General features: G+C 34.6%; 2 protein-coding genes across 4 annotated transcripts; both read left to right on the top strand.

The window, feature by feature from the left end:
• Positions 1 to 1850: 1850 nt before the first annotated feature.
• LOC113297101 (K(+) efflux antiporter 2, chloroplastic-like) lies at positions 1851 to 12424 on the top strand. Its single transcript, XM_026545501.1, has 20 exons — positions 1851 to 3967; positions 4475 to 4646; positions 4822 to 4912; positions 5075 to 5211; positions 5325 to 5384; positions 5491 to 5610; positions 5918 to 5986; positions 6761 to 6826; positions 8187 to 8276; positions 8447 to 8551; positions 8638 to 8766; positions 9089 to 9298; positions 9457 to 9606; positions 10598 to 10651; positions 10751 to 10809; positions 11002 to 11068; positions 11156 to 11332; positions 11492 to 11548; positions 11678 to 11752; positions 11923 to 12424. The coding sequence occupies exons 1-20, from the start codon at positions 2292 to 2294 to the stop codon at positions 12043 to 12045; spliced, it is 3687 nt and encodes a 1228-aa protein (XP_026401286.1). The 5' UTR covers positions 1851 to 2291; the 3' UTR covers positions 12046 to 12424.
• Positions 12425 to 17731: 5307 nt separating this feature from the next.
• Positions 17732 to 20357, top strand: LOC113297100 (glutamic acid-rich protein-like). Of its 3 annotated transcripts, none has more exons than XR_003333285.1 (4): positions 17732 to 18229; positions 18588 to 19282; positions 19413 to 19518; positions 19740 to 20357. XR_003333285.1 is itself a non-coding variant. In XM_026545500.1 (3 exons), exons 1-3 carry the CDS (start codon positions 17943 to 17945, stop codon positions 20259 to 20261), a joined length of 915 nt encoding a protein of 304 aa, XP_026401285.1. In that variant the 5' UTR covers positions 17732 to 17942; the 3' UTR covers positions 20262 to 20357. The 3 variants fall into 3 exon arrangements, 1 of the variants encoding a protein (XP_026401285.1); XR_003333283.1 differs by having other exon boundaries at positions 19380 to 19518; XM_026545500.1 differs by lacking the exon at positions 18588 to 19282.
• Positions 20358 to 26364: the final 6007 nt, after the last annotated feature.

The raw sequence follows: 26364 nt of genomic DNA, 5'->3' as shown, positions 1-26364 counted from the left end.
TAACCCTTAACCCGCAAAATAAAAAACAAAGTGATTTCAATCAAAAAAAATTAGGACATGTGACGAAAAATCGTACCTTCCTAAGCCTAAGCTATGCGCCTCACTTCTTTGTACTGTTTATAGACTCAGAGAATCAAAGAGACACGGACAAAAGGGTTAGGGTTCACCAACAGAAAAATCCAAAATAAAACGAAATAAAAACAACTATAACAAAACAAATAACAAACAACTAAATCTTCTTCATCCATTATCTTACCTTGAATACCTGTAATCCCTAAGAATGCATCTATTATTATTTTCGGAAAACAAAGTTTATGTGGTCTTTTCCCCAGTATTTTTCCATGGACTTCAAGTTTGATAGCGCCACAGAGTTCATCCTTCAACCTTGATCAAGTCTAACTAATTTCCCGCACTTGCACCACCCTTTACATTTTCTACTTGATCCAATTTTGTTCATCTCAACTGCACATGGAATATAAATTAGGGTTTACGTAAAAGGTTGCTGTGATTGTAGAACATAAATTAGGGTTTACGTAATTACTGTTCCAATCATTTTTTTAAGTGTTCATATCCATGAACCGTACCAAAATCTGTAAAAGAAACCAATACCAACAACCAAAAAAATAAAGGAAAAGCTCCGCTTCGGAAAACATAAATTAGGGTTTTCTAAGTGCTTATAAAACATAGAGAAGTAGAACCGCGATAACTTTTCTAAAGTCCGAACGATTGTCGACCACCAGATTCTTAACCAAGCTCGTATGATCATAAATCAAGAGATTAGAGTTTCAAAATCAAAACAAAGCAGCGAAACCCTAGTCGACCACCAGATTCTTAACCAAGCCCGTATGATCATAAATCAAGAGATTAGAGTTTCAAAAATCAAAACAAAGCAGCGAAACCCTAACCTATGTTTCGTTCGGCTTGATTCCTTTGTCCCCTGGCTAGTTGTTTTTCTTTTCTTTGTATCATCATTATCCCATGAACAAAGCATATCCTAGTGTTTGTTCTTAGATTTTTTTTTTTTTTTTATGTTTTGTGAGCGAAACAGAAAACTGGTTCTTAGGGTTTGGTATGTATTTTTTTTGGTTTTATGTTTTGTGGGCGAAATTTGTGTGGGAATTCCTTTTTTTTCTCTCTGAGAAAAAGTGAAACGGAACAATTATGTGAGTGGGTGAGGGTCACCGTTCAACGTGGAGTCTTATGAGCTTAGGATTTTAAAAGAGTTAGATTTGTGCTCCATTTTTTTATTCTAAGATATGGTCCAGCATTTCCGGACAAAGCTTACAAGGATCCTCTACTTTTAGAGCCAGTTCCCAAAGGTCTGAATTCAATCTAGACCACCTGACGTAACTTACCTGCTAGGGGGAAAAAATAAGTAGACAAGTTATATTTATGGGTGCAAAAACCCCGGTCCCCTGGAGAAATGTTTTTATAATTTTCGTCTGTAATGCGCGAGAGTGAGGTTAGCAGTTGACAATAATGGGAAAATGGCCCTTCGTCCGCACATAGGGCTGAACTTGAACATACGGAACCTGACCCTATTTGGTAGACGCTTGAGTATATAAAAGAGTTGTTAGTCGAATATCCAGCCGTGTATAGCTCTGTCGTATAGCTGCGTCCATGATATTTACAGTCAAGAAAAAGCCCTTAACCACAAAAACCCTTACAATACAAGGACCTAAACCTTACAAAATAATACTAAAAGGATTTTATTTAAAATATGATCCTTACACAATACTCCCCATCCTTATTTGTCGTTTTGCTTTTTGCCCTCAGGGTTTGGACACGTGAGCCGAAAATATAAAACGGAAAGTCACGTGATTCTTTTTCATTGGTTGTTCTTTGTTTTACCTGGATTTTTCTTTTCTCATTTGCCCTAATTGCCTCAAAATCCGCCATTGGATATTCTCTATTCAAATTCTGAACCTTCTCAGAGAGATACTCTCTTTGTTTTGATCAGTATTTCTGGTATCCAAACAACTTCCTCTCTCGACTTTCGTCACTTTCATGGTGGTTTTCTGGTTTTAATACTGACTGCCGCTACTGCCATCACTGTCAGTAACGAACTCTATCAACTACTTTACATAGTGAATATCATATCATATTCATCACTGTATAACAAACCAAAAAAAGTTCACTCGGTATTTGATTTCATTTTTTCTTGTTCGTTGTTTGATTTCATTTTTTCAAATATTTGTTGTTTATTTTTGATGAAATGGTAATAGTATCGATGAATTAGTGAAGTTAGGGGGATTTGGTATTTGAGAAATTTGTTATCTAGATAGAGGAAGATGGATATAGCTGCATGTAGTTTCGGGCAACCTTATTTGTGTATTGATAAGTCAATTACATGGAAATCTAATTTTACAAATAGTTCACGACTGAGATTTCGATGTAAGAGTTTTGATTATGGTTGTATTGGAAAATCGAGAATGTGTTTAGATTCTTCTTTGAAGAAGAAGATAAGTAATAAATCTATAGTTCGAGATAATAGTTTGTTATGGGCAAAGCCTTTAAGGAATGGGAATTCGAGTAATGTGGTGAAGATGTCAAGGAATTTATTAGGGCGGATTCAGTGTGATAGTAGTGATTCTTTAGCTTTTGTTGATGGGGATGAGTTAACTGGGAATGATAGTGATGAGAAGGAGAAGGGGAACTCGGGTGACGAAAGTTTTATAAGTGCATCTATTTCTGATGGAGATTTAGATAGTTCTGTAGAAGGGGATAAAACTAGTTTGGAGGACCTGAGAGACTTGTTGCAGAAGGCGATAAAGGAATTGGGAATTGCTGAAAGGAATAGTAGGATGTTTGAGGAGAAGGCTCAAAAGATATCAGAAGCTGCCATTGCTTTGAAAGATGAAGCTGCAAATGCTTGGACTGATGTAACATCAGCACTTAATGCGATTCAAAATGTTGTTGCGGAAGAAAATGTAGCCAAAGAAGCTGTACAGAAAGCAACTATGGCGGTATCGATGGCTGAAGCAAGACTCGAGTTGGCTCTTGAAGCTTTAGATAACAAAAAAAGAACAGTAGTTTCTCCAACATCTTCTGTAGAGAGCAACGAGGGAGATGAAAGAACGATTGAGGGTTTTGACCCGTTTGAAGATGAGGAGGAAGAAGTTTTACTTGCTCAGGATGAGATTAAGGACTCTCGTGTTACTTTGTTGAAATCTGAAACAGAGTTGCGGCGGGTGCTGAGCCTTAAGGAAGGGTTGCAAAATGAGGTAGATAAGTTGACTGAGATTGCAGAGAAAGCACAAATGAGCTCTTTGAAAGCTGAGGAGGATGTCGGAAACGTAATGCTTCTTGCTGAACAGGCTGTTGCTTTTGAACTTGAAGCTGCACAACATGTTAATGATGCGGAAATTGCTTTACAGAGAGCAGAGAAAGTTTTTTCAGGCTCAAACGGGGATATATTGGACTCTTCAAAACTTGTACCATCTTCTCAAGAACCGAGTTTAAAGGACGAAGTGATTGATGAGATAATTAAGGTGAGTGGGGAAGTCATTACTAGCGATGTTAGTGTTGATAAAGAAATTGAAGGAGGATTGAGTAGTGATATGCCATTGGGAGCTCTTATGTCATTGGATCACGTATCCGATGTATCTGCGCAGACTTTTGAAGAGTCAAATATTTCTGATGATTTGCCTGGCCAAGAGAATGGGAAAATAAAGGTTGTTGAATCTCGTAAAGAAGTTGAAGTTGATATGGAACCTGAAGCGGAGAAGTCAAAGAATGTAGTGCAGTCGAAGAAGCAGGAATCTCAGAAGGATTTCTCTAAAGACACTTCTGCACCTCCTAGTACCCCAAAAGCAAACAAATCTTCTCGTTTCTTTTCTGCATCATTTTTCTCTTTCCCAGCAGATGGGGCTGAAGCTACGCCAGCTTCAGCTTTTCAAGGTTTTGTTATGACTGCTAGGCAACATCTGCCAAAGATAGTCGTTGGGGCATTGCTTCTTGGAACAGGGTATATTCTACTGACTCATGTTCTTTTTCCTTTGTATATTACGGTATTTTTCATAATCAAAAAGTATTGCTATTCATTATCTCAATAAAACTGTAAAGATAAATGTGCTGAGTGTTCTATAGTCGGAATTTTTAGGAAAGATATACATAGTGAAAATAGAAAGAAACAAGAAAAAAATTTAGTTGATACTCAAGTATTTACATAAGTTGGAAACTTTTATTGAAAATTATTGTTTTATTAGTCAGTCTTGCGGGTAGGAACAAAGTTACACTTCCTTAATATTTTCAGAATGACTGGTATTTTGTGTTGAGGGGAATCCATTTTTCTTCTTTTCTTTTTCTTTTCATTTCTCGTGTTCTTGATTCTCACACATGAGAGATTGTTCTTTTTTTTTTCCTCCAAATTTTGTTGTTTACATGTATGTCTAATTTGAAGGTTGCCTTTTTTTTTTTCTTTCTTTTTGCTTTTCCTTCTCTTTCCTGATTTAAAGTGCTGCACAACTATCAGGTTCACCTTTTTTCTAAATCGTGCGGAAAGGAATTCCTTGCTTCTTCAACAACCAGATGTCATAACTATGGGTATCGAGGAAGTATCCTCAAATGCAAAACCTTTCATCCGTGAAATAAAGAGATTCCCCAAGAGAGTAAAGAAGTTAATTGACATGATACCTCATCAGGAGGTACCTCCCATCTCTTGATCTGCCTGTTTGTTTTGGCTACACGCATTGTTTTGTGAATAAAAGTAACATACTGTTGAAATCTTTATTAGTATGTATCTAAACATAAGTTCATTGATTATCGATATATGCTGAATATCATTGACCACCTACCTTACTATCTCCTCTTTCTGCTCAGGTAAATGAAGAGGAGACTTCTCTCTTTGACATGCTGTGGTTACTTCTGGCAAGTGTTATATTTGTGCCAACATTTCAAAAAATACCCGGGGGTAAAGTTGTTCGTTTTCCGTTTATCTGGTTTTTTACACGAGGCACTAGGCCATATAGCAGTTGGCGTTTATCATATTATTTTATTTTAGTTGTTGGTTTTTGTTAGATCTGCGTGTTGCGTCCTCGCTCAAGCTGAATTTTCAGAGAAATTTTTTCTTCAGGTAGTCCTGTTCTCGGTTACTTAGCTGCTGGTATTTTGATTGGGCCCTATGGCCTATCAATCATTCGTCATGTACATGGAACAAAAGCTATTGCTGAATTTGGTGTTGTTTTCTTGCTGTTCAATATTGGTCTTGAGGTTTGTCTAGTCTAAACTATCTTGATCAGGCTTTCTTTATATTCTGTTTGTTTTTGCAAATGCTTCTTATATGTTGGTCTGCTTCCTTCTCTCACATCTTTCTGCAATTTCAGCTCTCAGTGGAAAGGTTAAGTTCTATGAAGAAGTATGTTTTTGGATTAGGCTCTGTGCAGGTGATGGAGAAGCTCTCTTTTCATTTCTGTTTCTTCTTTGAATATCAGTTGTCCCTGAATTTGTCAACGTACTGGCCACTTTTTAATTTAAGGAGTAAATTTACAGGTTCTTCTGACTGCAGTAGTTATTGGCTTGGTTACTCATTTTATTGGGGGTCAGGCTGGTCCTGCAGCAATTGTCATTGGGAATGGCCTCGCATTATCTTCAACTGCTGTTGTCCTTCAGGTACCAATAAGTTGGCATTAGCCATGTTTTCTTGTTTTTCCGGTAGAAAGGTAAACCTGTTCTCATATTTCTCAGTAAGTCATTAAGTAGGAGATGTACATCATGCACGTATTTGCTGGTCTTCCACTGCTTATTTCAGATTTTCAGTGTTTTCTACTCCTCCCCCATCATTATTACTCTATCATCTATGTCATAATGCTGTCAGATGTTGTATTCACACAGTGATATGTTTATTTTTTGTTCAATAAGTTTTGTTAATGAAAATAGCCAGTGATGGGTAGCTCATATCTTAGAATCATTTTTGCAGGTGTTGCAGGAACGTGGAGAGAGCACATCGCGCCATGGACGTGCTACGTTTTCTGTTTTACTTTTTCAGGTATCTGTAGTCTTATGGTTAAAATATCTCTTAATAGTCTAGCATTACCTAGAAATTATATCTTTGGGATTGTAACGAAGAAATCTTGATACATTAGAAGGAAGGAAATACGGTAACCACTTTTTGGCAATTTAATGTCTCCGAAGCAGTATTTTAAAATGATTGTTATCATGTTATGGCAGCATAGTGGTAGTAGGCTGTTACCGTTCTTACGTTATGCTTAATAACAGAATGATTAGAAACTGTGACTGCTCTAACAGTTGTTTTTCAAATTATGCTTCTAATGGAGAATTTTAGAAAGTAAAGTTGGAAAAGAATCATAAAATTGTTATTTTTTGCTGTAACTTCTGGCGGAAGATATAACAATGTTCATTATTTGTTGACCGTTTATCTAAATAAGTCGAAAGCATAACTGTTGCAACAGCCCTTATAACTGTTAGCATCCAGTTTTCAAACTATGCTTTTAAAGTTTGCAATCGGTCATATTTACTAATTAGCACACCCTTGCACTCCCAAAGATGATGTCTCACCGTATAATCATCTTTATGGGGCTTGAGTTACATGTTTAAATCTACAGCGTCACGACCTTTACCATGCTGTCCTAGTTTTGGTCTGTTCTTTGCAGCTTGGTATGCCAAGGAAGTTGGGGAGTGATTGTATGCTTAGAGTCTGTGGAAACTTGAATGGGGTGCTATTTAGTTGCTGATGTACTAATGTAGTTGAAAATTAAGTTTGAGGATTACTTATTTGCATCGATTTATGTTTTTGTTTCAGGACTTGGCTGTCGTTGTTTTGCTCATATTGATACCTCTGATTTCACCAAATTCTTCCAAAGGAGGGGTAAGTTTTTCTTCTGAATAATAACCTATGCATTTCTTTGTATATACTCCCTCCGTTCTTTTTTAATAGGCCAGTTTCTATAAATAAAAGTTTCAAAAAAATAGGCCAGTTTCCTAATTGGGAAAGTCAAATGTTATTTTAATTTTTTGGGACCACTTTTCTCTTAACTTCTTTTGATGACAAGTGTCATGTGGACCACTTCACTTTACTTCTTTTGCTAACAAGTGTCATGGGGACCATTTCAATTCACTTCTTTTATTGACAAGTGTCATGAGGACCACTTTCAATGATTAGTTCTCTTAATTTCCTTAAATTTCGCTAAAAACAAAACTGGCCTATTAAAAAAGAACGGGGGGAGTATAAAACTTATCCGTATGTGAATTTCTTAAAACCAAAGTGTACTGTTGGCAGTTTGAAATCAATGTATAAAGAATAACCATTGTGTTATACCTTTTTTGGATTATGTCTTGCAAAACCTTGAATCGAAGGATGAAATATTTTTCAAAATCAATTGGTTAAAGTGGCAGAGCCGTTTCTTACCTACTCCAACTTATCACTATTTGACAATATGGAAGGGTACATCTTCATATGTTGGATCTTTTTAGGGTTATGATTTCGTAGGTCAGTGTCTTGAGAAATTTAAACTTATAAACTAGTGTCTTAGGGAATTAGCAGTTGCAGCTGAAGCTGAAAACTTTATTTTGGTAGTCTGTTTCCTACTTTTCGCAAGCATACAGAACATCTAAACTCTTAAACTGAGGGTAACTCCAGCCAGAGAAATATATGAGATTAAGCTTAGGGTTAACTGAAATTTCTGCCATTAAAAGTGTCCACACCTAATTTCTCTTGTTATTATAATTTACTATGGGATCCCAGTCATTTATTGTGGAATTCATTTGAGACTGGAAGTAATTTTAAACAATACTAATCCAAGTTTCTTATAGTGTGCGTTAGGGATCAAAATCCGCTTCATAAAGAAACTGGGTCTTTAATTGGGATTTCTGATCACCTTAAACAAGTGACTGTAGATCTTTGTTTTCCTTATGCAAGCCCAGACCAGAGAGGCATGTTGGTTTTCTGACTATTTTATTTTTGTTCGGGATTGCGGGTCCTTGTGGATAGTTATCTTTATGTGGTGGTAGTAACATTTGATACAACCTTTTACTTATCCAGTTCCATTTAGCATGACTCACGAATAGATGCAATAATTTGCTTCCAAGAAACCTAAAAAGAAGCAAATTAGTTTCTTTTCATTATCGTTTACCAAAGTGGATTGACGTAGTTGCATAGTTTTGCCTCTTCATCTCTGAGGTGGATCTTATTTGTAGTTTTGTGAGTAATAACATCTGCTATTTTCCAGGTTGGATTTCAAGCCATAGCTGAAGCTCTTGGTGTAGCTGCTGTTAAGGCTGTAGTTGCTATAACAGCCATCATTGCCGGAGGCCGCTTGGTAATATACGCACTGCATTGGTGGTGGATCTATACAAGTTTTGTTTTTATTTCACTTTAATCATGGTTGGATGCAGATCAAATAGCGAGATTTATTTGCTTCTGTGGAAGTTACACAAACTGTTTACTTTGTTGGGTATGGTATCAATTCATTTCATGTGTAATTTGCAGTTGCTTCGACCGATTTATAGGCAAATTGCAGAGAACCAAAATGCTGAAATATTTTCGGCAAATACTCTTCTTGTCATTCTTGGGACGAGTCTGCTTACAGCAAGGGTATGCATACTGATGCTCTTAGCTATCTATTTTCACATTTTTCTTTTTTCTTTGTCAATAGCAACTGACATCATTTTCTTGACCAGGCTGGCCTTTCTATGGCACTGGGGGCTTTTTTGGCTGGCTTGCTCCTAGCAGAAACTGAATTCTCGTTACAGGTTGAGTCGGACATTGCTCCTTACCGTGGCCTTCTTTTGGGTCTCTTTTTTATGACGGTATGCAATTTTTTCAGTCTGTTTCGTAGTCACAATGTTCGTTACCTTCATTTTGGTTATTTGCGTCCACATCAACAGAAAATGGCGAGCCCTTTCTTGCTGTTGCATCGGACATATATAGTCCAGTTAGTTTTACCTAGCTGCTGCTGGCTACCCTTTTGTATCCCGAGTAACTGTATTTTTTCAAATAGTTGCATGTGTCACGTGTTTGTTAAATGAGTCGTTTGAATTGCTTTCTTGCATTGAATATAATATAAGTATATCAAACAGGGGTTCGCTTGATTAGTGATTCATGCCTTTTTTTTTTCTGTTGCATTTTTAGGTTGGGATGTCTATCGATCCAAAACTTCTTCTTTCAAACTTTCCAGTTGTTATGGGGGCATTGGGCCTCTTACTGGGTGGTAAAATTATATTGGTTGCGCTTATTGGTAGGCTTTTCGGTATTTCAATAATTGCTGCAATAAGAGTTGGTCTTCTCCTTGCACCTGGCGGGGAATTTGCATTTGTGGCATTTGGAGAGGCTGTTAATCAGGTTTGCCCGCTGTTTCTAAAATTATATGTAATTTGTTTCCATAGTTTTAAGATAGCTGTAGATAAATATTGGATGCAGAGTATCATTGGAGATTGAACTTTGCTGGCTGTATGTTTGGTGAATAAAAACTTTAATATATGTATCGCCTTCACTTGCAGGGTATTATGTCTCCTCAACTCTCATCTCTGCTCTTTTTGGTAGTGGGTATCTCTATGGCACTCACGCCTTATCTAGCAGCCGGGGGCCAATTACTTGCATCACGGTTTGAACAGCATGACATGCGTAGTTTGTTGCCAGTTGAGAGTGAGGTATTATAACTAACTAGTAATCATATGTGATGTGCTCCTCTTACTTTAAATTCTTAAACTATTAACACTTGGTTTCCCGTGGAGATTGCTGTTTTGCAGTATTTAATTCTTGGTGTCAACTACTCATGTACTCTAGCCAAATTGAACTCCTGGTTTCAGGAAATTATTTTGTAAATTCCCAACAGTTCACCTATAGTAGAAATGAGAGAAAGCGAGGAAACTGGTTTTCACAACACTTTTTTGAAAAGCCCCAAAATAATATCTACATACATGCAATATTATCTTGAGTCATGAATTTCCTTCTCCAGAAATTTATGATTCGTTACTTGTTGCATGTAAATGCTTTTGTTTTTTTTCTTGATTTCTGTCTTTACAACTTCTATTTCTAAGTGGATCCATCAATTACTAACTTTCTTACTTCCCTTTCCAAACTCTATTCCTTCAGGGACCACCATCAAGTGGTCTGATGGTTCTCAAGCTCCCTCCCATAGGGGAGGTTGGGGATCGAACCCTTGTAATAGCATAAATCCTAGCCTAAAGTACCTAGGTGTAGTTCTAGGGACCACTGTTCTATGTATTAAAAAAAACATATTCCTTTAGTTTTCAAATTTCTCGTTCACCTTTTCCTGATAACTGTTCTTCGATCTAACTTTGAGACTTCCAAGTGATACACAATTGAGGAAAAGAGAACTCTAGAGAGAACAGAGTTGCATGCACTGTTGTCTTGATGCTTTTGTTTGTCCAACCAGTATACCTGGTAGAAGTTCCAATGGCCACTTCCATAATACCGTTGTATTCGTTTTAATGTGATAAGTAAATATTTTAAGATCTACAGTTTGTTTTTGAGAAGGTATTCCATAATCACACTTTTATGTAAATTATTTATCTACGTAGTTGATGCTTCCTATTATATTTACTAATGAACTATAGGGAAACTTGCATGGTCCAGTAATTATTATGATTAATCTGCTATATTAATTTTGATATCCAGACAGATGATTTACAAGGCCATATCATAATTTGTGGATTTGGACGCGTCGGTCAGGTGAGTTCTATCAAATAACCAGCGGAATTCTTTTGATGGCTTGCTTATATAATGTTTATGGATGATGTTAACCCGAATATAAATCGGTTTAATTTTCAGATCATTGCCCAGCTACTTTCCGAACGCCTAATTCCATTTGTTGCCCTTGACGTTAGGAGGTACAATTGTCTTCTTTTTTCTTGATTTAGTGAACTCACTGTTGCATGGATGGAGGCAAAAATGCTCTTGTTTAGTTGGTGTTTATCCCTAGTGATAAAAAAGAAACATCAATAGATCTCATAATTCATTTGACATAAAGGAAAACTGTAGCTTTGTATTATTTTAGTAAACGAGATTTCTTTTAATTTCAGCGAACGTGTTGCCATTGGACGTGCCCTTGACCTTCCTGTATTTTTTGGAGATGCAGGCAGTCGTGAGGTAATTGACTTCCTTTTTTTAAGCAATTTTTTATCTGAGGCGTGTTCTTCATCTCTTTCTCCTGAAACTCCTATGTTTTTCAATCAGGTTCTTCACAAAGTCGGTGCTGAAAGGGCTTGTGCAGCTGCAGTAACTTTGGACACCCCAGGTGCAAATTATAGAACTGTTTGGGCTTTGAACAAGTACTACCCTAATGTGAAGACTTTTGTCCGTGCCCATGATGTTGATCATGGTATTAATCTGGAGAAGGCGGGTGCAACAGCGGTATGTACAGATGATTAGAATATAAGATCATTGAGCTTGTTTTATTCCCTTGCTAAGCTTTTGTCGAAAAGGCTAGATGGTTAATACTCAACAGGAATGGGCATGATTGTTACAACATCTCCACTTAATAATGTGCACTTAATCACCTCATCTTATCAGGTTGTCCCAGAGACTTTGGAGCCAAGTCTCCAGTTAGCTGCTGCTGTTCTGGCACAGGTAAGCGCAGATATTTTGGTTCCTCTGTTGTCTGTTTCCCTTCTTTTATCAGGGTGGTTTTTCCTTCCATGGAGTTATCAGTTTGTTTCCAGAAAGTGGACTGAGCATTTCTTGTTTCCTCTTTTATAGGCTAAGTTGCCTACGGCAGAAATTGCAGCAACTATCAATGAGTTCAGGAGTCGTCACCTCTCTGAGCTTACCGAGGTAACGATATAATAGCATTGGTTAGTTTTTTTTTTTCTCGTTGTAAGAGGGTGAGGTTTTCTACACAATGACAATGTACGACTACATGTAGAGAAACTAAACCCCATCCAATTTAGACTTGCTATATCATAGTTTCCTTACGACTAACATCCTAAAACAAATATATGCAGCTATGTGAAGCTAGCGGAAGCTCTCTCGGTTATGGTTTCTCAAGGGTAATGTCTAAACCCAAGATTCCGATCTTGGATTCTCCAGAAGATAACAGCTTAGGCGAAGGAACCCTTGCAATATAATCTAAATCATCTACGATGATATACAAAGATGATAAAGAGACAAGAGGAACTTAAAAAGGAATTTTGTACATCTGGTTATTTCTTTCACTGGCATAAAGTTGTACAGGAATGTATTTCTGAAAATACTTTAAATACATTTTGTTGTCAGTTTCTTTTTACATTTCAAAGGAAAAAAGATCGATCCATGAAATATTTAAATTGGATCGACGTTCCTGCAGGTGTATTTGAAACAGATGGTAGCTGGTCTGTTTAGCTAGACTAGAGATAGAAAGAGGGCAGTTGGCACTGTAATGGATTAGTTGATCAATTTCTGTTTCTTAAACCATGAAATGCAAAAATGTCCAATTGTCAATGAATAAAATCAGCTTATTCAATTACAGTGAACTCTGTTGTCTACATTTTTCATAGCGTTGTTGTCGTCAGACATTATAAAAGAGTCAATCCCTCCTCTAAAATTTTAATTCCCTCCCCTTAATGCTTCCCTCCTCAAATTCGTTTTTTCCCTCCTATTAACAGGTCCATGGACACTGAGCTTTTGAAGCTTTTTTTTTTTTTTTATACGAAAAAAAAAATTTATTGCTTAAGTGGGAGAATTGTTAATGTCTCTTGCCAAGAGACTACAAATTTCCTCAGAGGAGTTATTTGAAATACTTAAAAGTTGAGACTCGAACAAATTTCGCAACTGAACTTTTGAAGCCTAAAAAAAGAAAGAGGTTTTTAGGCTAAGGTCCGACCCATGGGTAACCCATAATATGAGGCCTTTAATTAAAAGAAGTTTAAATCTAGGCTCCGAGTTATTAAAAGACATCCATGTCCTTTTATATATTGTCAAGCCCCAAATTAAATAAAATTTAAATTTAAGCCCAAAATTATTAAATCTAGGCACAAAATTATCAAAGTATAGTGTAAACATGCATGTGTATCCAAAAGTTACACATCCTTATGACATGTGTAATGCAAAGTTACAATCAAAAAAATAGACATAAAAGAGAACACATACAAAAAATACATGTATTACTTTAATATTCATTTATAATAATTTCTTAGCATGTGTAACTAGAAGTTACACACGCATCTGTCTAATGTAATTGTGAGTTACATATGCATCTATCTAGTGTAATTGAGAGTTACACATGCATCTGACTTGTGTATTCAGCGTCAACTCCAATTCCAGCGGGACCAATACCACAAATAAGCAATTAACTTTTTATGAATTTATCGGAAATTTGGAATATAACAACAAACAAACATGAACCAGTGTCAAAAGAAAAATGCAAAAGAATATTGTTCAATATTTAGGAGAACAACAAAAAATAGTCCATAAGAGTGCTTAATGTTGATAACAGTTACAATGAACAGACATATGAACCAATGCCAAAACAATAATGCAAACAAATATTATTCAGTATTTAAGAGAACAACAAAAATAAAAGAGAAGAAAAATTGAAGAAGCATCTGGCTAGTGTAACTAGCAGTTATACATGAAATGACATGTGGAAAAGCTGAAATATACATGAAATGACTAGTGTAACCTGAAATATAACTAGCAGTTATACATGAAATGACTAGTGTAACCTGAAATATAACCAACACATCCTCTCTGAAATTAGCATAACTACCACCACCAGCTTCTTCAAAAACTATACAGACACAAGCACTGAAGGTCATATTCAACAAGTAGTCACCAAAAACTTTAAATGTAAAACAAATAAAATATGTTTCAACTAGTATACATCCTAAGTTACCGTAATATCATTAATAACCAAAAAAATGGACAGTAATAATATGTTAAATCATTCTTATATCATATGCAATTCAAAGCATCTAATTCAACCAAAAATCCCGAAAATTATAATACAAGCAAACAGTATTTTAAACTGCAGATTCAATGGATTGGTTTTACATGAACAACATTCTTGGTTCAGTTTAAATATGTCAATATATCTCATGATATCAATTGCCAAAGCTAGTCTATTAGTTAAGTCTAATGAATTACTTATATAAGTTTCAACCGAAATAAACCAAAGGTACTGACATTTAAAAATCGAAACACAAACCTTGATCCTTGTACTTCTGATACTATTGAGCAAGCTCTGTGTAGTTTGAGGTAGTCAATCCACTACAAAAAAAATAATTCAAAACCAAATAAAGTAATCAAAATTATTTCCAGCACTATTCAATATTTTTCAGCATACATTAACCATAAATGAACCAAAAATCATATAGAGACATATCATTGTGTAAGCTTACACCAGCTGACTTGTGTAACTGAGAGTTACACATGCATATAACATGTGTAATTAGGAGATACACATGCATCTGACTTGTGTAACTGATGCATATGACTAGTGTAACTAGGAGTTACACATGCATATGGCTAGTAGTGATGGATGGATGGATAAATTCAATCAAATATGAGATGATGATCAGGTTTGTAAACCGATTAATCAAATGCACAAAGGTTGAACACATACATACCTAACTTCACCAGTGAAAGCACCTTCTTTCTTCACCCAGCAAGCAACCACTTGAATCTCATGATACAATGACATTTTAGCCGAGGTAAGGAATACAAATGGAGAAGTGACCATAACCTCTGTACAAAAAAATTCCCAAATACATTTAAATACTTATAATCCATAGAAATATCAAATGTAATAGCGTATACACAACATTTATCAGCGCATCCACTCACCAACAACATCTATGGATGCAATTTCAGCACCGTTAGGGTGTCAACAATCTTCTTCACTTGGTCCTCAGTTCCATTCTGAAATTCCACAATTGCTCAATTATGAATTCCACTTCCTAGTCCTCAATTCATCATTTCAGCGCCAACTCCAATTCCAGGAAAACCATTCTACAAAAATACCACAAATAAGCAGTCAATTTTATTGAGTTATTGGCAACCTGAAGAAAACAAAAAGCAATAAGCTTTTATGAGATTGAAAAGAACAATACACATAACAATGTATAACCAGTTTTACATGCACTTGACTTGTGTAAATCGGAGTTACACATGTATATGACTAGTGTAACTAAGAGTTACAGAGCATCTGAATAGTGTAACTAAGAGTTACACATGCAATTCAGATGTGTAGACGCAAGTTACACATTCAATTTGGATGTGTAGACGAAAGTTACACATGTTGTGAATAATCATCAAAATGAGAAACTCAATCATATTGAAATATTAATCCAATTCTCAACAAAAGAACAGTAAACTCAAATCATAAAGTATATACAATTTCAATATGATACGTTCAAACCATAAAAAAACTCAAAGAAACTTATCTTATTTCACTGATTTTCTATTGAAATAGTTGTTGAAGTTGCTTAGATTCAACTGTATGCTTCCAGTTATCTTCATCGATTAAGATTTCATCTTCAAGACAAGGTACTGAATGTAAAAAATATAGATTGAACTTAAAACAATCAGCCAAGAACAAAATCCATTAAAGATGAGCTCAAATCAGTTCGAAAATTAAAGTAAACGAAATTCATATCAAATAGATGGGTAAAACGAATAATGATTCACATATTTCGAATCTGAAAACCGATTTTTGATCGAGGTGAGAGATTAAAAGATAGATCCAATTTTGTTCAAGAACCCTAGAAATTTTTCTTTGAAATTTCTTTGGAAATTTTCTCTCAAAAGTAAAATTGAGGTAAGAATATAACAGATCTAACTTTATTTATGATTTCTGTAACATATTTGAACTGAAATGAAACTATTAAAGTTTCCCAAATGATTTTTCTGAAAATAAAAATTCGAAATCTCAGAATTAAATCAACCAATTCAATTAAAATGTTAAAGATGAGTATGCTTATCTGTTCGATTTGATTTTGTAGGCGAATCTTCAGATTCATTTGTTGCTGATGATGATTATGACTTCGTTTTCTGTTGATTTTCACCGAATCTTCCAAGAACAAGTGATGATGATGTTGAATTAGGTCTAGATAATAAGGATTTGTGTTTGTAAGGATTAGATCTAGGTTTTGAAACCATTTTTTTCTGGAAATTTCGATGAGAATTTGTTTCTTCTCGGCTGGATTTTTCTTCAAGGAGAGAGCAAAAGAAAATGAGAGAGAGGAAGAGAGAGAAAGTGAAAGCGGAAATGAAACTGAAAACTAAACTAGATCTAGTTTTATTACCTATAAATACTAAAGGACAGTCTTGGTATTATTAGAATTATTATGGATAATATTCTCATTGTTAACCCCTGAATTCTAAAGTTCTGAGTCTAAAAATATCAAAAGTAGGAATTACTGGCTAGTCCAGTTCTAGCAGACCCAGTTAATGGCTAGTCCATCCGTGGAAAATATTTACTCTCTAGTCCAAAAACATGTTTTTGGACTAGATTATTTACTCTCTAATCCAAAAACTTCGTGGAGACTATAAAGTGTATTTTATAAATTCCTAAAACACCCTTCCAGATCTAATTAGTATCAACACATGTAAATGTTACTAGTAGTATGTTACCACATACTAGTAGTATTAATACGTTGATACTACATATTAATATGTACTGTACTAGTAGTAACAAAAATATCTTATTGTTACTAGTAAATTATGTAACTACTTTACTATACTAAACTAGTATACTACTATAGTATAGTATACTAGTATACTAGTAAACTAGTAGTAACTAGTACTAGTAGTAAAATATGTAGTATCAATACATAACAATTTTTTTTGATATGTAGTATCAATACATAAGATACTACATATCAATATGTAGTATCGATATATAACATACTACATATTACATATCAATACATAACATACTACATATCAATATATAACATATTACATATCAATACATAACATAACATACTACATATCAATACATAACATACTACATATCAATATGTAGTATCAATATATAACATATTACATATCAAACATACTACATATCAATATATAACATACTACATGTCAATATGTAGTATCAATACATAACATACTACATATCAATATGTAGTATCAATACATAACATATTACTATTAGTATACTAGTTCCTACTAGTATACTACATACTACATACTAGTTACTACTAGTATATTACATACTACATATGTTATAACTACATGCTACATACTAGTTACTACTAATTACTACTAGTATACTACTAGTATACTACATATGTAATATGTAGTAACATATGTATTATTATACTACATATCAATATATAATATACTACATGTCAATATGTAGTATCAATACATAACATATTACTACTAGTATATTAGTTACTACATATGTTATCACCACATACTACATACTAGTTACTACTAATTACTACTAGTATATACTAGTAGTAACTAGTATATTACATACTACATACTAGTATGTAATATGTAGTAACATATGTATTATTATACGTAATGTTATATACTAGGGTTAGTAGAGTAATTTTACTCTTTTCAAAACTTTTTTGGACTAGGGAGTAAATATTTTTTGGCGCTGGACTAGCCAGTAACCCGGATCGGGTTTTGTGGACTAAACAGTAAATCCCTCATATCAAAATGTGAAAGAATAGAGTCGATAGTGAAGGATCCATTTTGTGGGGCTTCTATATATTGAACCCATATAGTAGGGGTCATAGTATTTAAGAAAATTTTATACAAGAAGCCCAAGACCATCAATGCAGGACTCTACATTTATTAACGCAATTACTAAATCAATTTTCTATTTCATCCTCCTCCTTCACATTCACATTGTCTCGAACCCTTAATTATTTTTCATTAGTCTCAAAATCATTGTAAAAACCCCTGAAACAGAGAAATTCAATCCATCTCCTTGGAATCTTCAGTTCATCTTAGCTACATAACAAATCTACAGAACCCAATCCATTTTCTTCTCTATGTATTTAATTTAGGGTTAAAGATTCTGATGGGAAGAAAGAGAGGTAAAACGGTTGTTTCCAATACATCAAATCTGGAAGATAATGCCGAAAAGAAATTGAATAAAAAGAGGAAAAACAAAGAAAACCTAGAACAACAGAGAAAGACGGGGAAGAAAATGAAAACAGATGAGAAGAATGATGAAGTTATTAGTGACAGAAGTACTCCAGAGAAGACACAGAGGAAGAAAGCAAATAAAGTGGATTATGTTGTTGTTAGTGAACCTAAACAACGTATAACAACGAATAAATCAACATATAAGTCTGTAAAAAACAGGTATCGCATTACTTCTTTACTAAATTATTTTCTTTCTTTTCAATTATGAATGGATTATTCTTGATAACTGGTGAAAAGAACATTTTTCACTTGCATACGAGCATTGTATGTATCACCTGCATCCGTTGATTATGGTGAAAAATGCATCTGCCACCAATGTGAACTATGGTGAAAAAAACATTTTTCACTTTCATATGGGAATTGTAGATTTCACCTGTATACATGCTGCGAACAGTATGCAGTTTTTTACCAGTATGAACAGTGGTGAATAAATTTCACCTTCCACAATATGTATCTTTTCATGTGTTAAGTTGATTCATCTGTTAAAATGTTAATATTAGTTGTTTTCTTTTGTTAGAAAAATTCAAGTTGTTTAGGGAAAATTTCGGTAATCTGCATGACCTCTTCTACGAAATTGAAAAAGAGCTCTTAGAGTTGAATCAGCAACAACTGGATGCTTTAGAATCCACACCATTTTGGAATCTACTACAAGTCTTCATGAACAAACAAATATCTAGAGATGAGTTGTGCAAGTGTGCCAAAGGGCTGGAGAAACTAATTAAAACGTTTAAGAAGACACTAGATGGTAATGGTGGATTCCAACTGTGTGCAGCAGGTGAGGTATTTCGGCCGACTCCTGAAGAAATGGCTGTTATCTTTGGGATGCAAGTTATTGAGAATGGTATATAAGACGAGTTACTTGATGAACGCAAAGTCACAACTACAAAAAATGATTTGTGCATAAAATATGACTTTGGAAAAAAAGGCCAAGCCATAAAAAGTACTGAGGTTCAATCTGCTATTCTTAATGCGATCAGAAACGGAGAAGTTGATGAGTTGGTACGGCTTATTGTGTTCTATATTTGCCAAACAACATTTTTCACGAAAACCGGGAATGCAAGTCTACCTTGTAGTTACCTAGTGTTTGTCGAAAGTGTAGATGTAATCAACAGAATTAGTTGGCCTCATTTGATAAACAAGACCATGATGGATAGCATTCAAACCAATTATGGGGATACAAAAACTATAACTGGATGCAGTTTCTATCTCTTGGTAATATCAACTTCTTGCACTGTCTTTTAATAAGTTGTGTTCAGCTCGTTATATGGTATTAAATGTACACCAACATTGTTGTTTGTGGTTTTTCCAGTATTGGTTTGCTGAACATTGCTCCTTGATACAGAAGGACGGGCAAAGAAGCCATATATCCAAGATTTGCAAGATGGGATACTTGGAACATATCAAAGGCAATTTACAATCTTGGAAGCTTGCCTTTGACAAAACAACAGGTATATCTTTATATAGTAAAACGAAAACCCTTTTCACAAATAGAAAGGGAAATTTTCTTACCAAAGGAAAGAGGGCAATGCATGTTGAAAATTTCTTTTCTCGCCACAGAAAAAATGATTTTTTATTTTTTATTTTTTATATCACCATAAAAATGCATGTTTCTAAAACATTTAATGTCTTAGGAAGAGGTAATTATTGTTTATCTACTTTTGTATTGTAGGCTGCAAGTGTGCAATTGAGCTATGATTTGAAAATGCAAGTAGAAAATGGTTTTGAGAAGAAGCTGATAACTCCACTCTACAGAAATTCTCAACTAGAAAACATTAATTTGAGAGTTGGAGATCTTGAAAAAGAATTGAATATTTTAAAACGAGAAAGAGATGATCGAAATTTTAAGCTACGTGGAGTTCAAATGTCCTTACGGGCAGCAATGAACCAATTGAAGGCAAAAGAGATAAGAGACCATAAAGATGTTAATCCGGAAATGTTACAAGTCATGAAAAAGGCTTTGGAAGAACTTTTCAAGGACTTGGAAGAAGATGAAGTAGTCAATCAACAACCGCAACAAGAGGAAGAACCAGCACAAGGGAAAGAACCAACAAAAGTACAAGACAAAGATACACAACAAGAGCAAGAGAAAAAACCACCTCAAGAAAAAGAAACACTACATTACCAAGAACCTCGGCAGACTGATGACAACGATGCATCTGTAACAAGTATTGCGATGTCATTGAGTTGGTAACAACTCAGAAACTGTACTAATTTTTGACCGTCTTGGTTGGCGGCAATGCCCTTCTGAGTGTGCTTACATATGGCATGTTTTCATCACTCCTATTTTTATTCTTTTTATCACAAGTAACGTCACTTGGTGAGATCTTCAGCCATGCCTTGCAAGCTTGAAAACTAAGATGATACAGAAAAGAAAAAAAACCCACCAAAGACCTGATATGAACACGTTCTCCTTAATAGCAAAATCAAGGAGGGGAAACAGAAGTTTTACACTAAGTAAGGGTGCACACGGTACGGTTCGGCTCGGTTCTTGCCGAGACCGAGTATCTGTACCTTACACCCTTCGGTACCAAAAAAATGGACCGGTCCCGGTACCGAGTACCTCGGTTCCAGTTTCATTCGGGACCGGCCGGTTCCGGTCGGTACCGGTACCGGTTCCGGTTCCATTTCAGGGGGAAAAAAAGTTCATAAATATTAAAAACATTGTTCTAAACATAACTGCATAAGCATAAGTGCATAACTGCATAAGTTCTAACTTCTAAGCATAATTTCATTAAGCATAAGTGCATAACTGTATAAGTTACAACTTCTAAGCATTATTGCAACTTCTAAGCATTCCACAAGGCAGAAGTTCCATTTCTGGACATGTTAGCCCTATAAGTCCTTCCACAGTAATTGTAAGAGGGTTCTTCAACATTTCTCCGAGTGAAATGACGCCATATTTCCATCACTGACAAAGTTGGCACTTCCTGTATTTGAGCTCAGTGAATAAGACATAATACATGTGAACAGTGAACTAGTACATGAAATTTAACTATCTTCAATCCTTAAAGTGGACTAGTACATGAATAAGAAGAAGAAAACATGTAATCTAGTAAACAATGGACAATCATTTATAGTGCTTCAACATTTACTGTGAACTAGTACATGTGAACATTTAAAGTTTAGTAATTTGTGAAATCTGTTTAACATGTGCTTCTAGTACTTGTGTGACATGCAGTTAAGAAAGAACATAAAGTTCAGTAATCAGAAAGAGGCTATGTACAATGCGTTCCATAAAATTCTTTAGACAATGATTCCCATTCTATAGAAGAAGATAAAAATGTTCTACTGTTATGAAATTGTAAAGTTCAGGATTTTTCTACCTTGTGCAATTGATGCAGTCCTGCGGCTCCTGCTTTTGATAATGTACCTTGATTTTACTTGTCAGGCAATTGCTCTCAATTGGTCTCAATCTTTGGCCTGTAGAGTGGGGTAATGTAGCTTATGATCAGCAAAATCTGGCAACTCATTGCTTATAAATTGCCACTCTTAACAATGACTGACCTAATCTTATACAGTCAATTAAAAACTCGTATAGGAACACTAAATTTGGTGGTTAAGCTCAAAATTATAAAAAGATGCATTGAAATTGTATGATAAAATGCATGTTCTACTTCGATTTCCCAGAATTAAAATTAAAAGCTAATGAAACACAATTAGCCAGGCATTCAACAAACCCAAAATAGAGACACGGAAACAAAAGGCAAGAATACTTACAGAGGTAAGAGTGGGCTACACAAGGTTCTGTGAACTGGTTATCTAATTACTTGTGAAAATCCATACAAATACCTCTGGAAGTGAACAATTTAGCTTTCTATTTCAAGTATGATTCATAATAACTGTTCAAAAACATTCATCAATAGCCTTTAAACTAACTCAATCAAAAGAATGGTAAACTAAATACTCAGAGTCAAATTCAACACCCATGTTAACATTTTATCAGCATTCACAAAACTAAAAAACAACTATTAGTCTATTACAGAAATTTTTAGGTAACCCTAGCTTTAGACTAGCATTTCCATCTTCACGGCTAAACTACTGCTCATGAATCAAAGATCTAAAAGCAAAAAAAATCATCCAAAAATGTGACAGAACACTAAAAGCCTAGATTTAGTTTCAGAAGTGTAAAAGAAACAACATCCATATGAAGAAGAAAAAGATCTTACGGTGATTGCAGTGAATCCTTTAAGCCGCTACTCGCTATGAAGGTTTGGTGGGAGATGAAGAAAATCCTTTAAGCCGCTACTCGCTAGAGAAAACAAAAATCCGTTAATCTCAATCACAGATTCACAGACATGCATACAAAAATTAAAATCAAAAAATTAAAAATTACTTACCACCGGAATTGTTCTTCTAATTTTCTTCACACCGGAATTAAAAACGAAGAGACAGACGAAGTAATACGGTTTGAACTTTTAATCGTTTGATTGAAGGTTAACAGAGAAGATGAAGATCAGAAGAAGGGGAGAATTTCTTCTCCTTCTCAGAGAGAAGTACTGAGAAGAGGCGAGAAAAAATTAAGGGAACTGAAACCCTACGAATTTCTTCTCCTTCTCACAGTGAGCTTATTATTAATCCAATGGCTGAGACAGATCCCTTATCCCCTAAATCTAACGGTCAGAATTATTCGGGACTTCGGTCCGGTACGGGACGGTTCATGTGTTGGACCGTGTACCTGTACCCCCAGAGCTCGGTTCCTATTTTTGGGACCGGTACTTGTACCTTGTACCTCGGTTCGGTCCAAAATCAGGTACGGTTCCATCGGTTCCGGTTCGGTTTGTCGGTCCGGCTCGGTTCCTGTGCACCCTTAACACTAAGCATAGCCGTAAAATGAACTTTTCATCAAAAACATTTGCGTGTCAAAATCTTATAATCGCAAAATCAGTGGCGGAGGAAACACGAGTGAAAAGGGTTTTCTTCTCTTTTCACCATGTATTGGCTTTGGTCAATGGTTTGGACCAAACATGTTTAATTTTGGGAGTCAAATCTTCATTATTGTCACTACCAATTTAGTTTTTTGTTAATAAAATGGCTTGAATTATTGAACGCTTTTTTTTTTTACATATTAATTGGTAGTGACTGCAGAGTCCCTAAAGAAAAAGAAAAATTGAATCATTGAACACAAACAATGGATCAAGGTTAACCTAAATAGGCTAGAAGACATGTTACATGCCTCTTTATAACTATTAAATTTGCTGGATTACTTAATCGAATTCAAATTTTGTCATAAAAAATCTAGAATATTATCCGTTCCCTGTACACCAAATTGTCGATTGGAACTAACTACTACAACCGCTGCCACGATGAGAGGGCCGATCAAAGAAGAATCTGAAAATGGGTATGTTTGCGACTACTTTCGACCCGTTTCAGAAAAAATGATATTTCGCCTTGTTTCAGAAAAGTGATACTTTCACTCAGTTTCAGAAAAAATGATACTTTCGCCCCGTTTAAGAAAAAGAGATACTTTCGCCTTGTTTCAGAAAAAGTGATATTTCCGTCCCATTTCAGAAACTGAGCGAAAGTATCAATTTTGCTGAAATGGAGTGAAAATATCACTTTTCCAGAAACGGAAAATTAGTCGATCCATAAACCAAAATATGGTTGGATGATGTATTATGCATCCTTTGCGGTGGTTTGCATAATGACTATGTATTCAATTTTCGAAAATTGTGTCTAAAGTGAAAGTATCACTTTTCTTGAAACAGAGGGAATACATACATAATTTTTTTTTTGAAGCATGTACATACATTTTATTAGTTGCAATGGAGAATTAGTTGATGTATAAAACCAAAATATGGCTACATAAAGTATTATGTATCCTTTGTGGTAGTTTGCATAATAGATATACATTTAATTTTCTAAAATTGTGCCTAAAATGATAAACACTTCCGAATTTTTCGTAAAAACTCTAAATTTGATATTGTTGTTTGTGCTCATTGCGTAGATTTTTTTTATAACATTTCCAACGAGATAAAATTTATAAAATTCCAAGGCACGGATTTTTAGATATGTTATACTCCATATTAAAGTTTGCTTTCCAATTATACCCATAAAAGAATATGATACATAAGGAAAACTAGGATACATAAGGAATTATGTGAAAAGGCTTCACCAAAAAAAGCCTCACCAAATTCAATCTTTTTATCAAATTGAACATTTTTATTAGGTTTCAATTTACAAAAAAGTGGTCATAAAAAAGACTCCCTCCTTTCCGGCCCTCCGGTCGGTCGGCTCAATTATTTCTACTAATTTGAAGCTTACCACTAAAAATTAAAATGATCTCAGTTTGAAGTACAAATAAAAAATCCATGATACTATTTTTTTTCCTGTTTATATCTAATTTTTCATTTATTTATTAGTGTTAATTAATCGTGTTAGTTATGGATTAACATTCTTACTTGTGAAATTAATTGTTGTCAATGAATACTCAAACATGAAAAACTTTGAGAAAATTAATTTTTATTTGAGAACATCAAACTAGAATCACTGGTTGATGTTCTTCGTTCACGAAGAATCGGCACATATGACAAATCAGCTGATTTCAATAAATCACACTCTAGGATTGGTGGATATTGATATTCATATCGTTATAGCCTAAAAAAGAAACAGAAGAAAATAGCATTGTACTCTGACCTGAATTGGTCAATATGAATCTCCACATCGATCGATGATGTGTGCATATGAAAATATTTCAAACACAATCATCCATCGTGGCCTGTTTTGACGGGTTCCTAACTTAGCTACTCTTTTAATCAACATAATCAAACCTAATACTCATACTCAATTCGAGAATGGGTATAAAATCATACTCATTTACAGTTCAGCAAAAGTATAAAATCATAATTACTCTCTAATCGAGTATGTTCCATAAACGCTAGTAGTCGACGAATGTTTATATCCGAAAATTAATAGAAAGAATGAGTATTTGCTCAAAGCAACAATTGACCATCGAGAATCTTTACATTAGCCAACTTTGTATTGATGTTCTTCAAAACTAACAACTCAAAAAACAATAAGTCCTCGTTCATGTCTATATTTTGTCATTACCTTGCATTTCTCAAGTTTTTAAGTTCGCCAAACGAATTGTCCGGCCCATTAGCTCAGTTGGTTAGAGCGTCGTGCTAATAACGCGAAGGTCGCAGGTTCGAGACCTGGGCCAAATAGTTTTTTTTTTTTGTAGGAATTACCTGTAGGTACTATTATAGTGTTCTTAGTTAGTGGCAGGTTCACTCACTAAAGCCCAGTAACGGTAGGTCCATAATTAAAAGAAAAGAGAAAAATGGACCTAATTTTTTAAGCCCAGGTCCTGCACACGTGTGTAAATATTATGTGCATTTTTAGAATTTCCAAAATAGTCTTTACTATATATAACAGAAACATAAGCCAGTTTCTCTCCATATTCTTTTTCTTCTCAGATTCAGTTTCTCTCTCTCTCCCCCTCTCCCTCTCCTCTTCTCTACTGATGCGGGATTTAATGAAATCAATTCATTTTCTTCATTCTTTAATTTCTAGTTTTTTGTATTAGGATAAAGCTTGGAAACGAAGAACATCTTGATCGATTAGTTTGTGATGAAACAGTGTGGTAATATATTTTTAGAACATCTTGATCGATTCAAGAACCCAAATCGATTCTAGCCTTTGGTAAGTTGATTTTCCTTATTAATCTTCTTCTCGTAATGTTTATTCGAAGGTTTCAAGATCTAATCATTAATTAGTTGATGTTTGATTATGTTTTCCAATTTGCACGCATGATTAATCAAGTGTTCCTTCATTTTCATGAAAATTATCCAGATCTAGATCAATAGTTACGTTTTTTATTCATTTCGTTACTAGATCTGATTATACTAGTTTTCTTTTGTTGGGTTTAGGTTTTTTTCAGTTGTTTTTGTGTATGAACTATCAGTACGTATTTGATGTACTGACAAAAAACCTAGTTAATTGTTTAGTTTTTGTTTAAATAATTTTTTTATTGTTGTTTGATCCAGCAGTAATATATGCGTACTGAATAATTACGTTTTTTTTATTCATTTTGTTACTAGATATGATTATAATAGTTTTATTTTGCTGGTTTTAGGTTTTCTTCAGTTGTTTGTGTATGAACCATCAGTACATATATGCTATACTGACAAAAAACCTAGTTAATTGTTTATTTTTTGTTTAAATAATGATTTTTGTTGTCTAGGTTTATTTTAGGTTTTCATTTTTCCTTACTGTTGGTATAGTTTAGGTTTTCATTTTTCCTTTCTTCTTCAAAAGCTTATTTTAATTTAGGTTTTTTTCTTCTCGTATTAGAG

This window comes from Papaver somniferum, chromosome 7, assembly GCF_003573695.1.
Source record: "Papaver somniferum cultivar HN1 chromosome 7, ASM357369v1, whole genome shotgun sequence".
NCBI lineage: Eukaryota > Viridiplantae > Streptophyta > Magnoliopsida > Ranunculales > Papaveraceae > Papaver > Papaver somniferum.
This window is presented reverse-complemented; position numbering and strand designations above follow the sequence as displayed.

Excerpts from the sequence above, each read along its gene's own strand:
- LOC113297100 (XM_026545500.1), top strand. The coding sequence starts at position 17,943 with ATGGGAAGAAAGAGAGGTAAAACGGTTGTTTCCAATACATCAAATCTG. Across the intron at positions 18,230-19,412 it reads TATAAGTCTGTAAAAAACAG|AAGGACGGGCAAAGAAGCCA; the intron begins GTATCGCATTAC and ends TCCTTGATACAG. Across the intron at positions 19,519-19,739 it reads TGCCTTTGACAAAACAACAG|GCTGCAAGTGTGCAATTGAG; the intron begins GTATATCTTTAT and ends TTTGTATTGTAG.
- LOC113297101 (XM_026545501.1), top strand. The coding sequence starts at position 2,292 with ATGGATATAGCTGCATGTAGTTTCGGGCAACCTTATTTGTGTATTGAT. Across the intron at positions 5,385-5,490 it reads TTGGATTAGGCTCTGTGCAG|GTTCTTCTGACTGCAGTAGT; the intron begins GTGATGGAGAAG and ends GTAAATTTACAG. Across the intron at positions 11,333-11,491 it reads AGAAGGCGGGTGCAACAGCG|GTTGTCCCAGAGACTTTGGA; the intron begins GTATGTACAGAT and ends TCATCTTATCAG.